Source organism: Numida meleagris, chromosome 2, assembly GCF_002078875.1.
Source record: "Numida meleagris isolate 19003 breed g44 Domestic line chromosome 2, NumMel1.0, whole genome shotgun sequence".
NCBI classification, from domain to species: Eukaryota; Metazoa; Chordata; class Aves; order Galliformes; family Numididae; genus Numida; species Numida meleagris.
Window position 1 is genome coordinate 12,493,708 of NC_034410.1, and position 17,014 is coordinate 12,510,721.

General features: G+C 37.8%; 1 protein-coding gene and 1 long non-coding RNA gene across 5 annotated transcripts in view; one reads left to right on the top strand and one right to left on the bottom strand.

The window, feature by feature from the left end:
• Positions 1-17,014, top strand: part of CUL2 (cullin 2) — a 51,180-nt gene that overhangs the window by 20,562 nt on the left and 13,604 nt on the right. For 3 of the 4 annotated variants that reach the window (XM_021386838.1, XM_021386839.1, XM_021386837.1), the window contains exons 6-12: positions 1,803-1,885; positions 4,566-4,652; positions 10,723-10,819; positions 10,912-11,022; positions 12,273-12,435; positions 13,574-13,698; positions 15,263-15,370. In XM_021386838.1, the coding sequence (XP_021242513.1) occupies positions 1,803-1,885; positions 4,566-4,652; positions 10,723-10,819; positions 10,912-11,022; positions 12,273-12,435; positions 13,574-13,698; positions 15,263-15,370 (774 nt within the window). The remainder of the gene's footprint in view (positions 1-1,802; positions 1,886-4,565; positions 4,653-10,722; positions 10,820-10,911; positions 11,023-12,272; positions 12,436-13,573; positions 13,699-15,262; positions 15,371-17,014) is intronic. The other variant, XM_021386840.1, reaches the window with a different exon arrangement.
• Positions 17-10,716, bottom strand: LOC110393690. Its single transcript, XR_002435119.1, has 2 exons — positions 9,306-10,716; positions 17-194 (listed from the first exon to the last, which is right to left on the bottom strand). It is a non-coding gene; the product is annotated as an uncharacterized LOC110393690 (long non-coding RNA).

The window sequence follows — 17,014 nt, forward strand, 5'->3', positions numbered from 1 at the left end:
AAAGGTAGAGAAAGCCTTTTTTACTTGTTAAATTACTGTTCTTCTAGCTCTTGGATTTCATTGCTTCAAGTAGGAGATCTCTGCTGTCTTAGTTAAGAGTAGAGAGATTGTGATGCCTGAGGAAGCATCTTTTATGCTGAAGAAGGTGACACTTCCACTTCAAGTTGCTAATCCTTTGACAGGTTGGGGGTGGCCTGGAAAAACACAAGAAACATGATACACTTTAAATCAACACAGTTTAGAAAAGGAAGTTTTCTTTTCTACCTGTGCTGTCCGCACAATTTGCTAATTTGTTGCATCTGTAGGGGTTTGTCAGAGCTTGGAAGTGCCTATTGCCACACTTCTTGTGATGTCTTCAAAATGGCTTAAACATTTATTATTTCCTTAGATTGAATTTTAGCTGACTCCTCCACAATTGTTGGAGGTAGTCCTTAGCTCTGTGCAAAGCAGTTTAACTGTTTTAGGGGCTGGGAATAACTCTGTGCTGTGTTCCTGGAGCATGGAGTTTGTGTACTAGTCTGTTTTGTGTTATCAACCAAAGGAGAGTAATAGCTACTTTGCATTTTATCCATAGCTTTCTCCCCTATGTGTTTATATGCTTACAAAGAAGAACAAATAGTAGGCTTGATAATTCATCTTTTGAGAGTGTTCCTCTCATTTATGGAATTACAGATTGGGGTGGGAGTAGAGGGGTGGTGGTGACGTGTTTAATCTTCCCAGAAACTGCTCTTTGGGCAGTATATCTATAGCTCATTGTTTGGACAGGTTAAGTGGACATTCAAGATTGTGAAACTGCAGCAGGCAGTACGTGTTTTTTGACAAAGACATTCTGGATGCTGATGTCTGAAATTCTACCGAGCACCTTTTGTTTATCTCACTCCCTGTAATTTCTCCAATTTTTCTTGACCAAATATTATCTTTGTAAGCTGTAATAGTGGCAGGTAAATTTTGGATCTTGAGATGGTAATGCTAACCTCCGTTCATTACTAGGATAGGAGTAGGTTTATGACAGTTTTTCCTTCGCTCTGGAAAGCAGTGCAGATCCTATGCTGAAGTAGTTTAAGTGCATTAAATTATAGCACTGTTAATGGTGAATTCAGTGTCCCAGAAATAAAACTAGTTCACATTTCTTGACCTTCTTGGTAAGGCACTGGTCAAATATATCAAGTCTTTGTTCTGAAAGTATTTTCGTTTTCATTGTGGTCCTGTCTTGTATTTGGATTCCTCTAGGGGTCAAAAGCTAGTTTCCAATGGTTCATCCCTTTAAAATGGAAGAAATGACAATTCATCTGTTTTTGGATAACTGAGATGATCTATCCTTTATCTATCCAAGAGTAAAGGGGCTTGTTTTGTGCTTAGTTTTTCTCAGTCTTATGAGAAAGTTAGGGAAATTATGTCTGATATTTAGAATTTAAAGAAGGAGAGTTGTACTGACTGTGCGCTAAAGTTTCTGTTTCAGCATCACTCAGCATGTACTCATGAAACTTTAGGGGCTTTTCAGTCATCTTCAGTAACAGTATGTGGCTGCTTAGTTTTTCTGGAGTATGTAACACTGGGTACATTCTAGACAATGTGGAAGTATGTATGAGATGTGTATGGGCATGACTTCAAACAACTTATGCCAGTAAGTGTTCCAGACACTCAGTAGTTCTTGTACTAGGAAAAGTACAAGATGAGAACAGGAGGGGATCTGATGATTTAATTTTTAAATCATGAATGGGGAATTGGGAGTTCATCCGTCTTTATTTTTTCTTTGTATTTTTTATAAACTGATGTAAACTTGTGATGTTATGTCCTGACAGCTAGCTCTTGATATGTGGAGAAAATTAATGATTGAGCCACTACAGGCCATCCTTATTCGAATGCTCCTCCGAGAAATCAAAAAGTGAGTGCTTGGATATTTTTTTGCTTTTACAGTTTGTGGGGGTGTTGTACTGCTTTATTTTGAAAAGTCTGTGGACTTCGATCCATCTGTTTTCTGTTTTGATTTAAGGCAGCTTCTTACCTGATGATACTGTTCTATCGGCTTTAATACATGTAGCTATATAATTGCTGTTTGCGTGTGTAGGTAAAAAAGTTCATTCGCTGTAATCCAAGGGCAGTGATCTTTTCTTTCAGCAACCTGCCTTGATAATAGGATTGAGGAATAGCTGGGGTAATTCTCCAGGGCCCAAAGAATGCCTTTTGCCTTTTTCTCCATCTGGAGCTTACTGCTTCTGATTTCTGTGCTGTCAGTAAACATAAGGAATTATGCAAGGATTTGCTGAAGCCGGAATTGCTTTATGTGGGACCCAGAACAATTCTTGCTTATCTGCAGCATCTGGGTTTCTGTTATTCAGATGAGCAATTTTACTTAACACTATTGGTGCTTTGCTTTAATTGTGAAATGGAAGTAATTATTTTTGGACTTTGAGGGAATTTATTTGTGAATATCTTTGTTACTTCAAGTCTCTGCTAATTACAAGATAGATACAGTTGTAGTATCCCCATGAAATGCTTGTGGCTTTCAAAGTTCCAATTTTAAATCTTTGTACTATTTAACTCTTAAGATCTTTTCAAAATTTCTGGTTATTTATAGATCTACTACAAGCACTGTGTGTAGTTGTTCCATCAGTTTCTACAGTTCTGCTGCTAGTTAGGGTAGCTCTGGAGTTGTTTAATGACGGGGATATTCTAAGGGATTGCATGTCTCGTTAGCTTAGGCGATCAGGCTAATATATATAAACTGAAAGAATGAATTCCTTTGGCTGATTGAGGTGCCTTGAATGTACACTTAGGTCAGCCAAAAAACTGTATTCTTGAAGCATGAGAAGCTTGATTTCAATAATATTTTCCTTCCAAATTAAATTTTGAAGATCTGGTAACTGACATGATGTTCCTCTCAGATGATATTTCTGACATCAGGAAGGAGGTCTTTGCTTTCAGTTGTTGAATGCTTTCTTTATAATCAATGCTAAAACAGCTTCTTTTATATGTTTACTATAATAATTACATGGTGGATTTGTATTTACTAAAAGAAGATTCCCTGATTCATGGTGAAGAGAATTCTGCCTTATTACATCAAGCACAGTGGCACTGAACACTCATTTTGTTCAATCTGTATATTTCAGTTGGAGGTGACAACAGAAATCTGTTTAAAGCTTTTTTTAAACAGATATCTGATGCCTCTTAAAAATAATGGTATATAATTACCTAGAGCCTGACTGCAGACCTTGCAAGAGTATTTAAGTCATTAGCTTCATAGGGTGTTAGACCTTGAGACTGTATCACGTTAATGCTGTTCGTTAAATGATTTCAAACTTTAAAATAAAACTTAAGTCATTGTCTAAAATAGATGGCTCTGTATTTTCTTTTCCTATCTTCCTAGGAATTCTTCAGTGTGATTGCAAAGTTTTCACCTCCTTTCTCAAAACATCCATTTGTGTTAGGTTTGTTCTAGCCAACTTGTGATCTGCATATTGTGTAAAGAGCAATGTAGAGGAGAACTTAGTGTTATAGGTGTACTTCCTGGCATCATGAAACACAGGGATTACTGTTTGTTCTGAAGATTGTCTTTGTACATAGTATTCTTGTTGCTGTTCTTTGCTATTGATCCACTGGTCAGTTTGCAAGAGATAATTTTGAAGACTTTGCTGCAAACGGATGGTAATTGTCTTTTAGCACTGAGTTCAGCAAATCAGAGACGAAACCAAGTCTTTAAAGAAACAGATATCAAAAGGTGCATCTGTCAGAGGTTCAAGAATATGCATGATATTTACCTAAGTTAAATAATAAAATTAATACAATTACTAATATGTATATAGTTAGAAATCTATCTGTTAGATGCCTTCTTCAGAGCAGAACTTAAACATGTGCATGGTTTAATTTATTAAAATTTATTTTACTGAAAGTGAATTTAAATAGATGGACAGTTGAGTTTCTTATAACCAAAATATTTTGCATAGTACACAACAATGTGCGGAGCTGATAGCCAAGAACAGTCAAATGTTTGTATATACAAGTATCTTTTTACTATACTGAAAAAGATATGGGAACTAGAGTCCTAAGCTTTGCTTTCAGTTTTTATTTTATGAATGTATTTAACTGGAATTTTTTAAAAACTGCTGACTGAAGTCTTAAATCTGCTTTATGGAAGCTATAAACTTTGGCAATACACTATACATTAAAATTAATATTGAATGACTTATGGTCCAGCTGAACAAGATGGCTAAATTGATCTAGGAGTTTGCTGGTGCCAAAAAAGAGCAGGCTGTACCATACTACCCTTCTTGTGCTGACTTTGGTGCTTACCTAATACCTTTCTGAACTGACTCAACAGCTAATGTGGCAGAAAACCACTTCACTTGATATTTTTCTGAATTGTCATGATGAATCAGTTGAGCAGAGAACTATGTAAGTGTCAAAGCCATACAAGAAAGATGCAGAAGGTATGATTGAGCAAAAGACCAGGATTAGCCTCCTTGAACAGTAGAGAATTGTTACATCGCTTAGGCCTGTCTTGTCTGACTGCACTTCTCTTAATATAGAGTTCTGAATATAACACACTTTCTTCCCCCTCCCTCTAGCCCAAGCACTCCTTCTTCAAGTCAAGCTGAATATCAACTTACGCATTTTTGTTTCAACACAACAGGAAGCCGACAAGATCTTGAATTGTGAGAAAATTCATCTATGAAATTCTTAAATAATTTGGAAGCTATTCAGGTGGTAGCTCAAATGACAGTGTGATTAGTACAGACTAACCAGAAGAGGCTTCTCTACTAAAGACAACTAACGCTTTCTAACTAACTGAACCTATTCCTGTCTAAGCTGATACATTTGTCATTCACTTAAAATCTATTGGAAATTAATAAATTATTTTAAGTATTCCAAACAGTTTCTTTTAGGTCACAGTACATTCTGTAGTTAATTGGGCTCGATAGGCCATTGGTCCAACACAGCAGAACACTTCCTTTCTGTGATGGAGTCATCTTTTAATGAATACAGTATTTATTATTTTATGCTTACCTTTATATATGTTATTTATAGATATAGTAATAAACTGTACAGTACATGTTAAAATTCCACTGTTACTACTAGTTTTAAGGCTGAAGAAACACAAACAGCGCAATTTTCTTAAGCTTCTACTTTGTAGTTTTCTCCATTGATCTTTGAGAAAAAGAACCACATAATTGGCAGAATTGGAGGAGCTTTTGTTTCTATTGCCTTGTTTTAGCTAGCCTCCCCATGTTACTGTTTTCCTTCCTACATTACCTGTGACATCCCTACTTCAAACTGTGCAGCAGCTGTTTCTGTAGTAGTATGTGTTTGTATTGCCACTGAGTGCAGTGTATGCAGAATAGATGTCTACATTGATGGGTTGCCACTTTCTCACGAGTGTTCAATATATTCTTTTTGCTACACCTTTCATGGCAGTAGTCCCTGAAACTTCTGTAACAGCTGAGACTCCTGTCAGGTTTTTCTGAAACTAGCCATTTGCTTTGTAAATTCTTGGGAGCACAGTGCCATTTGTGTAAATAAAAACATGAAGATCCTGCTAAAATGAGAGTCATAGATATATACATTAGAGACATATGCTTATCTTGGAAACTGGGTGGCTTTTCAGATATGGTCACGATGAAGTTCATAACAGTTCTGTCAATAAATTTTGTGACAGCTTTACTGTAAATGTTCAGTGCTCACGCACTGAGGAAACCTATGTTAAATTGCTTAAAATTCTGTTTGTGTTGAAGGAAAAAAGAACTGAGAGCGTGGATGTCTGTTAAATACTTCTGGCAATTGTTCTACTTACTGCAGGAAAATGTTATCTCAGTTAAGCTATTAAAACTGCAAAATTCTGCAAGCCTTGAAATCAGGTGAATTGAGCAGTGTGTAATTTTCCTGATAGAATTTTGTTCTAAATTTCTCATTTGATTAGCAACCATGTCCTCCTGCTTCAGTCCTTACTTGTTTATAGTGTACTACCAGCTATTCCTAAGAAAGGCCAGTTCCCTGTTGTATTCATTTTCTTCTATTGTCAGCATACTGTAAGGCATCTGCTTCTAAGACCTGCCTTCTTTCTTTCACGTTGGGCTGTGTCTTCCTCCTTTACTTTTTAAACTTTGTCCAAATTATACATTACCTTTCAAGTTCCTCATCTGGACCTTTGCTGCCCCATCTCCTCTGGTATCTGCGTAGGCTAAGGTTTGTGAAATAAACCAAGCATAGGGGGAATGGCTCTTCCTCTGTTACAGTGATGTTTCTTGTGTTTGTCACCCACATCACAGAACCACAGAATTGTAGGGTTTGGGAATGACCTCTGGAGATCATCTAGTCCAAACCACTTCTAAAGGAAGTTCCCTGGACTAGGTTGCACAGGAGAGCATCCAGGCATGTTTTGAATATCTCCAGAGGAGGAGATTCTGCAGCCTCTCTGGGAAGCTTGTTTCAGTGCTCTGTCACACTCAAATAAGTTCTTTCATGTTCAGATGGAACTTTGTGTCTTCCAGTTTGTGACCATTGCCCCTTGTCCTGTTGCTGGGCACCACTGAAAAGAGCCTGGCCCCATCCATTTAACTCCTGCACTTCAGATTTTTCTGAACAGTGATGAGGTCCTATCTTCTCTTCTGTAGGCTAAACTGTCCTAGCCTTTCCTCATAGGAGAGATGCTCCAGGCCCCAATCCTCTTTGTGGCCCTCCACTGGACTCCCCATCTTTCTTGAATTGAGGAGCCCAGAACTGGACACAGTACTCCAGATGTGGCCTCACCAGGGTAGAGTAGAGGGTGATCCTCACCTCCCTTAACCTGCTGGCCATAGTCTTTTTAATGCAACTCCCAGGATACCACTGGCCTTCTTGGCTGCAGGGCCATGCTGCTGGCTTATGGTCAATCTGTTGTCCACAGGCCCTTTTCTGCAGAGATTCTTTACAGCAGGTCAGCCCCCAGCCTGTATTTTTGTGGTTCTTCCTCCCCAGCTGTAGGACTCTACATTTGCCCTTACTGAACCTCATAAGGTTCCTCTCTGCCTAACTCTCCAGCCTGTCTAGGTTTTGTTGAACGGCAGCATAGGTTTCTGTGTCAGCCACTGCTCCTAGCTTTGTATCATCAGCAAACTTGCTGAGGGTGCAGTCTGTCCCTTCGTGCAGGTAACTGATGAATATGTTAAACAGGACTGGATTCAGGACTGATGCCTAAGGAACACTTAACTACAGCCCTTCAACTAGGCTCTGCGCTGCAGGTCACAGCTCTCTAAGCTCTGCCAGTCAGCCAGTTCTCAATCCACCTCACTGTCCACTCATCAGTCCCTTATTTCCTAAGCTTACCTGCAAGGATGTTGTGGGAGACAGTGTCAAAAGCGTTGCTGAAGTCAAGGTAGACAATGCTCACTGCTCTCTCCTCATCTATTCAGCTGGTCACAACATCACAGAAGGCTACCAGATCGGTCAAGCACGATTTCCCTTTAGTGAACCCATGTTGACTACTCCTGATAACCTTTTCTTTCACATACTTGGAGATGACATCCAGAATAATTTGCTCCCTGACCTTCCCAGGGTCAGAGGTGAGGCTGACTGGCCCTGTAGCTTCACAAGTCCTACCTTCTGTTTTTTGAAGACTGGAGTGACATTGGCTTTCCCCCAGTCTTCAGGCATTTCTCCTGTTCTCTGTGACCTTTTGTAGACAACAGACAGTAATTTGGCAATCACTTCTGCCAGCTCCATTCGTGCTCATGGGTGCATCCCATCAGGGCCCATGGATTTATGTGCATCAGTTTTGCCTAAATGGTCTTTGAGTAGATTCTCCTCAAACAAAGGGAAACTTTCCTTTCTCCAGACTCTCTCCCTTACCTCCAGGGTTTGGGATTCCCAAGGGACAGTCTTAGCAGTAAATACTGAAGCAAAGAAAGCCTTCTCCTTGTCCTCCTCTACTAGGGCACCACCTCATTCAGCCATGGGCCCATGTTTTTGCTAGTTTTCTTGTAACTATTGATACACTTGAAGAAGCCTTTCTTGTTATCTTTGACCTCCCTCACTGTATTTAATTCCAAGTGGGCCTTAGCCTTCCTTGTTGCATTTCTGCATGCCCTGATGGTGTTTCTGTAGTCCTTCCAATTAGCCAGGCCCTTTTGCCACATTACATAAATGGAAGAAGAAAGTTTAAGTTTTTCCAGGAGCTTCTTGTTCATCCATGCAGGTCTCCTGCTACCTTTGCCTCATTTCTTACTCTTAGGGATGCACCAATATTGAGCTTGAAAGAAGTGGTGCTTGAATGTCAGCCAACTCTCTTGGGCCCCCTTACCTTCCTGTTTTCTAACCTGTATAATTTTTTCAAGTAGATCCTTGAAGAGGCTGGAGTTGGCTCTCCTGAAGTCCAGGACTGCAATCCTACTTAGTGCCATTTTGTCCATGCAGGATCCTGAACTTCACTATCTCATGGTTGCTGCAGTGAAAGCTGCCCCCAGCCTTCACATCCACAGCCAGTCCTTCCTTACTGGTGAGATACAAGGTCCAGAAGCACACCTCTCTTCGCTGGCTCCACCACCTGGACCAGGAAGTTATACTATCATAGAATCATTTGAGTTGGAAGGGACCTTTAAAGGTCATCTAGTCCAACTCCCCTGCAATGAACAGGGACATCTACAGCTAGATCAGGATGCCCAGGGCCTGATCCAGCCTGATACTGAATGTCTGCAAGGATGGGACATCCACCATGTCTCTAGGCAATATCTGACAGTGCTTTGCAACCCTTAATATAGAAACTTTTTCCTTATATATATTCTAAATATCCCCATTTTTAGTTGGAAATCATTTTCCCCTTGTCCTTTCACAACAGACCTTGCTGAAGAGTCTGTGCCCTTCTTCCTTACAGCCCCTTTGTAGATGCTGAAAGGCTGCTATCAGGTCACCTCACAGCCTTCTCTTTTCCAGGCTGAACAGCCCCAGCTCTCTCAGCCTGTCCTCACAGGAGAGGTATTCCATTTCTTGGATCATTTTTGTGGCCCTCCTCTGGACATGTTCCAACAGGTCCATGTCTCTAATGTACTGAGGACTTCACATCTGGACACAGTAGTCCAGGTGAGGTGTCACCGGTGCAGAGTAAAGGGGCAGGGTTACCTCCCTTGACCTACTGGCCATGATTTTTTTGATGGATACAGTTGGCCTTCTGGTGAGGGCATGTTGCTACTCATGCCATCCACCAGTAACCCAAACCTTTTTCAGCAGAGTTGTGCTCAGCACACTCTAGGAGCCTCCTGAATTGTTTGCATCCATCTTTTGAGGTCCAGAACCCTGCATGCTAGAGGCAGGTTGGACCATCTCTTGACAGAGCCCACCTTTCTAATGTGCTGAACTCCTAATTTTGTAGATTACTGCGCTTCTTGGTATTGTGTTGTATTCAGAGTTGATGCATCCTGTAGGTTACCCTTCTGGTGGACTCCTCCTTGGTGGAACTGGTTCCAGGTCATGATCTAGTGTTAAACTTCTTCCCTTCTGTGACACGCTGCCACCTCTGCTGTCAGGAAACCAAACCTAAAGGAACATTGAAAAGAATATGTCATGGGATTACATGTATGCCAGCCCAGATTTATTATGCTGGTTCAGCTACCAGAAACAGAAGAAACCCCCATTCTGTCTCCTATGGGAGGTAGAAAGAAAAAAAATCTTTCTACCTACCATGAGCTTAAAACTGAAGATCTTAGGATACAGCAGTATTTAAAAGCAATACATCTAATAATGCTGTGAACATAGGAATATGATCTGGTGTTTGTAAGACCATGACTGCTTGTGGCTGCATTGTTAAATCTCCCTAACTTATGAGCATCCTCTGTATTTATTTTATCAATTTTAAAATGAAAGTAATGAAATGAGCAAGATGATTACTCCCTCGTTCCACCCCAGCCTAGGTGGATGTATATCCATGTTTGGGTTTGAAGTACTTCTTTTTTTTTTTTAACTTTTAATTTTAAGTCATTCTTGTAACTGACTTTCCTGTACCAAAGTTGCAATGGGGAACTGATTTTGCCTTTTCAGTGCAGTCTGGGTAAGGTTCTTATTATCTATAAATATGTACAATAATTTAAAAAATGAAATTACAACTACTGATGTTTATACTTTGAAAAAAGTAATTCTTTAATCCTATCTGCAAGTGGAAGTTAAGCGATATTTTTTATTTCTTTGTCAGGTGTATGTGTAAAGTGGTCTTTTTTTAGAACAGTTCGCGTTTTAAGAGTGCCTCTGCTGTTATGAGAGGGTCTGGTATTTCCAGTCTTTGCAAAAGAGTGAATACTGATACTTTTAACATACAAAACACTTCTAAAATTAATTTTGTTTTCAACTGAATGGAACTAAAGAAAACATTTTCTTCATTTGAACTGAGTCATTTGTAGCTAAGAAATTGACTAGAAAATACAAGATTTACTGTTCCAGTGTATGGTTAAAAGTCATGCCAAGTACATTGTTCTATTTAATATCTGCATGTTCACTGAGTAGTAGATATTCAGAAAAGAACATAGTATGCTTGGCAAAAATGATTTGCTTTGGCAGGGGTGGGAATGTAAAGGTTTATGAATTGCCATCTCAACATATAGGAGAGAAGGAAGAGTTTATTTATTTATTTTGAGATAATCTTTATTTATTTATTTTTCATTTAAGCAGAGGAATTTACTGGAAAATATTTCCATCCAATGCTAAGTTACTTCATTTTGCTATCTGATTAATAATTCTCATGAATGTTTGTTTTGCTTATTTCAGTGATCGCTGTGGGGAAGACCCAAACCAGAAAGTAATCCATGGGGTTATTAACTCCTTTGTTCATGTTGAACAGTATAAGAAAAAATTGCCCCTAAAGGTAGATACACGTTTCTGATGTATGTTTTTCATTGTGAATGTTAATGTAGTTTATACGTTATTTGCTCCTTAAAAAAAATATCTCCCTTTTAGTTTTATCAGGAAATTTTTGAGTGTCCTTTTCTGAATGAAACAGGGGAGTATTATAAACAAGAAGCTTCAAATTTATTGCAAGAGTCAAATTGCTCACAATACATGGAGAAGGTAAGAGATTCTTCTGTATATATGCAGTAACTAAAATCTAAGATCAGTTTATTATTGATTCAGGTTTTCCCTGTTATGTTCCTATATTTGTTCTTTCGTGTCTGCTTTCTTGCAGTTTGAGATCATTTTGATGGCATGGTTTATGTGAATATAGACTACAAACTTTGCCTATGAATAGACTGCTAGCTTCAAAATAGTTTATAACAAGTCATAAATCAGTTGCATGAAAGGTAAAAGTAAATATAGATATTTAAAATAAACACCACAAATTAATCATTATTGTTTCCACAATTCCTTTTTTTATTTTTATTTTTTACTTCTGCCTGTAGTAGCATAAAGTAAGAGTTTTAGCAGTATAATGATTAAGGAAGATTATATAGTAGTTTCAGAGCATTTTTTTAAAATTGCAAAGTAGATTTCATTATATTCTGCATTGTGGTCTGTGAAGTCAATTTGTAGTTAAATCACTTGTAACTTATACCTTTGTTGAGAGGAAGAAATTAATACAAGACTAGGAGACAGTCCGCAGTGCAAAGCTGCTCTCAGCAGTAAGATGAAGGAATTGAGAAGGCTGTGAGATTGCTGGTAATTGTAAGGAACATAAGCTAACACTGAACACCTGAGATGAGATTTGGGGCTAGGTTAAGACTTCAGTTAAACCACAAGAAGTAAAGATGCATCTTGCCTATTGTTAGCAGTCTGCATCTGCATTAGTCTTCATAGACTCCCTTCATATTTGCTGGTTTTAAACATTTTAACATCAATATTCATGTGATGAATTCTATGATAATGCCTATTTACTTCACTGTTATAGGGAGAGTTTTTATGAATTGCTCAGATGTGAATTTGTACATTTTGAGAAAATATATGCGTACAAGGAAATGGGTTTGGAAAATAAAAATATTTTTATATTTAAAATATATATATTATTTATATTAAAACTTTGTCATAAGGAATAAGTAGTAAGAGAAACTTGTCACTAAGTTGAAGGGAAGAAGAAATTTGAGAAGAGTATTATTGAATGCTATTAGATTTCTAGTAGTGTCAGCCTAGTCAGAATTCTAAGTAGAAGTTTATATTGATTCAGGAACTTCCTGTTTCAAAAGAACAAATATAATTTTTCAGCATCCTGGGCAAGTATTTTTTACCTTTTGTTATTTGTGGCTCTTATTCTACATATTTATACCATTCACGGTTCTACGCTGTTTGTTAGTTTTTCATCTGCTCTCAGCTTGAAAACTTGTTTGTAGGTTTTAGGTAGATTAAAAGATGAAGAAATGCGATGTCGGAAATACTTGCATCCCAGCTCATATGGTAAAGTGATTCATGAATGCCAGCAGAGAATGGTAGCTGATCACTTGCAGTTTCTACATGCAGAATGTCACAATATTATCAGACAAGAGAAAAGAAGTGGTAAGACTCACTGATCTCAAAAAGCATGGAGTGATTTTTTTATTCATTTAGCATTTGCAATTAACTTTATTCAGTGACCTTTGATTAGCGTAAGCATTTTCAACTAATATATATTACTCGTGTAGGAAGCTCAATTAAATTCCAGATGCTATTTATCTTTCACTGTTTAATTCATTATCATTCTTCTAAAGATATAGTCAAAACCTTCTTTTTCCACTTGTCTGCTAACAAGCCTCCTTTAGGACAATGCTCTTTTCATTTCCTTGCCTTATTCAGTTTAAAAACACACTAAAGTCTTATGTCCTGTAGAATTAATCATATTTTATGCTTGTGTTTTCATTTGTAAACCAATGGCTCTGTCTTTATAGATATCTTCATTTGGCAGGTCAGGATTGTAAAACTTGGCTTCTTTTAATAGCCACTTTTTATTGTCTTGAATCTTTTACGACCTCTCCTCCCAAATCCTTTTTACAGAAGCAGATGTTCTTATAGTTATATTCCCTGCCTAACTAAAAAAAAAAAAATACATTTCCTGTTGACTACGTGCCTTTTGGCCTTGAAGGAGTAGTTATTCTTACATGAAGGATGGTATCTATTATCTGAAACACATTACTTTTCATTGTTAAAATGTATGTCGTAATAGTGTTCAGATTCCAGCGAGTTATGCACAATTGATCAGGTTTTTTTTTGCATAAAATAAATAAAAATAGCAATTGCCTATTTACATCTTCTCTAACCTGAGAAAAATTTCAAGCCACCTTTGAAGGAAAACAAAGTCAAGAAGACATCAAAAGTAGGCTTAGTCAGCTGCTTCTAAGGGAGATTTAGAGGAGCAAAGCACTGAAAATAAACTAGCACAGTACTTTTCCTTACCAGACTCTCTCTGCTCTTGGAGTCTGTCCTAAGTAAGCAGAATTGGAAGAATAAGGGGGCCCCAGTGGCAGTAAATAGTGGTATTAGCCCTAGGCTTTCCTTTTTTCCTTTTGTCAGTGATTCAATGTATGTTGTTTTTTTCTTTTTTTCAAAACAGTTGGTCTTGTTTCAGTGTTTGAAAGTTCTGTGTGAAATTATGATTCTATATTAAGTGTTGATTTTTAGTGTTTCTAAACATTTCTATAAAAATGTATCTCTGTTACAGACATGGCAAATATGTATACTCTACTTCGTGCTGTGTCAAGTGGTTTACCTCATATGATTCAGGAACTACAAAACCATATCCATGATGAGGGCCTTAGAGCAACCAGCAATCTTTCTCAGGAAAATGTGAGTTTTCTTAGGCAGCTGAAATTACCTATTTGATTAACATTCGTAATGAAATGTTTACCTTTTTTCTTTTTAGTCTATTATGTGCTTTAATTTTGTCTATATGAAATTGGTTTGGAACTTTATAGATAAATTGTAGTTTCTAATCAGCAATCTTAGCTGTGCAACACATATCTATCCTGAGAGTTGATTGTTGTGATCTAACCAGAAGCAACTACAGATAGATACTTTTCATTATTGCTTGTTTAATGCTGTCATGGCAAGTAGGTCCTTTTGTTGTCTGTATCTCTTTTTTTCCTGAGTTTCACTGAGTCAGTGGCATTTGTTGTTCTGGTATGATGGGGACCAGCAATACCACTTGGTTTAATCATGTGTTATTTGTGAAGACTTGACATCCTGTCCTGATTTTAGTGTGATGTTTCTCACAAATAGTTTTGTAGTCTCATGTTTGCATGTGAATTTTGAAAATACTGTAGCTTAATTGCTCTACTACAGTGTTTTGGTAGATTTTTTTCAATTCATGTGTATTTGAATTATGCAATTTAATTTTTGTTCCTGTAGTATTACTGTTTAGGGAAAAAAGCTTCCATGAGGCATTATATTTGTACATTTATACATTTTGATGTCCAGATCTGTTTAGGATAGTGACTTTGGCTGTTCAGTGTTTCTGTCTATAAAAATACATAGATATTAGCTGTTGTAAATTACCTTTTGCTAACTCCACAGGAGTCTACTTACTCTTTGTATCTTCTCTTTGCCTACTGAAAATGAACAGAAGTATTTAGTAGGTTTTTTCTTTCAAAAAATTAAGTTTACTGAGCTTATTCTTTCAAATGAATACTGTCTACTCAGTGTTCACTCAGTGAAATGAATACAGATCCAAGAGTGAGCAACGTAAGGCTGTGAATGTTCATAAATACATAATGTGAAATCCTTAGTTCCACTTTGTACTTTGGCATCAAAACATTTTTTGATGTGTCACCTGAGAATGCACTTAAGTGATATGAGTGCATTGCACACTCTTACACTGCAGGCTGCTATATTGTGAATTGAAGGAGGCCCTACACAACAATCAGCTGTTTCCATACAAAATGTTTTTGGTGAAATGTGATACGCTAAATTTAATTGGTAATTGTTATGTTTAGGAAAGTTCAAAGGTCTCATCCTGCTTTCTATCTTCAGGATCAGTATGCAGAAGAAGAAAAATTTTACTAACTCCAGCAGCTTTTTCAGTCAGTTCCTGTATGTATGTCTTAGCATTTTTCAAAGTGCTGATAGAGGCTATGAGGATATTATGGAAAAGATTAGAGAGCATGAGAGCTCTATAGACGCTCAAATATATTGACTGTAAATGTAGCTATGTACTTTTTATTTCTAAATCATGCTCAAGCACACTAGTGAAAGAGTATGACACTGCAGAAGCAATCCACTGAGAGACTTAATTACCAGTGATTTTAACTTTTTATCAGAAAGAATAGTTAGAAAAAACAGTAACATTATGTTTGTGTAGATAATATTCCTTTTCTTAATAACTTGCTTTCTGTATTATCTTACCTTATTTTAGATGCCAACTCAGTTTGTGGAGTCAGTTTTGGAAGTGCATAGCAAATTTGTTCAACTCATCAACACAGTTTTGAATGGTGATCAACACTTTATGAGTGCCCTTGACAAGGTAACTTTTACTTACAAAATTTAAAGAAAAATTGAAAAACAAAACTGGAGCCATGTTCCAGGCTCACCAGAACTCTTCAGGGCACCAATGCATGTTTACTGATAGCATTCTCATGTAGTTTTTCTAGTTTAGAATTGAAATACAGTAGTAGAACTTTCAGTGTTAGGGAAAAATGTGTACAAAGGAAATCCAATTAATACTTAACATTTTACTGAAATTTTACTGAAGACCTTTTCATCAAAAAGCAGAACACAAAAATGGAGATCACCCTTTTAATATAAATTCAAGTGCAGGTAATAGATAAATTGTGTTTTGGGAGATGTTTGGCAACTCAGCAAGATTTTCTACTCAGCATCTGTGAGTCTGCAGCTGGAATACTGTGCCCAGTTCTGGGCTCCCCAGTACAAGAGAGACATGGTCTTCCACACACTGAACTCTTCCAGGATGGTCAGGGGAGTGGGGCTTGTCTTTTCTGAGGAGAGTTTGAGAGTGCTGGAACTGTTTGACCTGGAGCAGAGGAGGCTCAGGGAATCTTATCAATGTTTATAAATACCTGAAAGGAGGATGCAAATGAAGATATAGCCAGGCTCTTTTCAGTAGCGGTCAGTGCCAGGAAAAGAGGCAATGAGCACAAGCTGGAACACAGGAGGTTCTATATAAACAACTGGAAACACTCTGTACTGAGCAGGTAATGGAGCACTGGTACAGGTTGCTTGCAGAGGTTGTGAAATCTTCTCCTTGGAGACCTTCTGAAAAGTTGCCTGGATGTGGGCTTGGGCAACCTGTCTGTAGATGGCTCTGACTGAGGAGTGATGGACCAGATGACCTCCAGAGGTCCCTTCTCACCTCAGTGATTGTGATAATTCTTACATAAAATTTGGACTTGAATTTGCTTCCTTAATGGTTAAACTCTGAATGCTGATAGTGTTAAAGAGTAGCTTTGTTTAAATAGAGTCATAGAATCCTTTGTGTTGGAAGGGACCTCTAAAGGTCATCTAGTCCAACTCCCACACAATGAACAGGGACATCCACAGATAGATCAGGTTGCTCAGGGCCTGATCCAGCCTGACACTGTTTCCAGGGACGGGACATCCACCACATCTCTGGACAGCCTGTTCTAGTGCCTCACCACCATCACTGTAAAGGACTTTCTCCTTATATCTAACATAAATCTACCCTCTTAAAGCCTGAAACCATTTCCCCTTGTTCTATCACAACAGATCCTGCTAGAGTCTGTCCCTTTCTTTCCTGTAGCTCCCCTTTAGATATTGAAAGGCTGCTATCAGGTCATCTCAGAGTCTTCTATTCTCCAGGCTGAACAGCCCCAGCTCTTTTAGCTTGTCCTCATAGGAGAGATGTTCCATCCCTTGGATCATTTTTGTGGCCCTTTAGATGCACTTTACATGCTGACTACAAAGATTATCTAAAAACTGATATTACTTCAATCACTGATCACAATTGCAAACTTTTTCCAGGAGACAACTGCAGTTGAAGTTAAATAAGTATGATTTAGGAAAGAGTCTTACTGCACTTCCTTATGAAATGCATAGCTATGAAGATATTTAAGATAACACTATTAAGTATTGTAATTTCTGTAACATTTGATTCTGCAAAATATGCCTGGGTTCTTGTGAGACTCGGTGG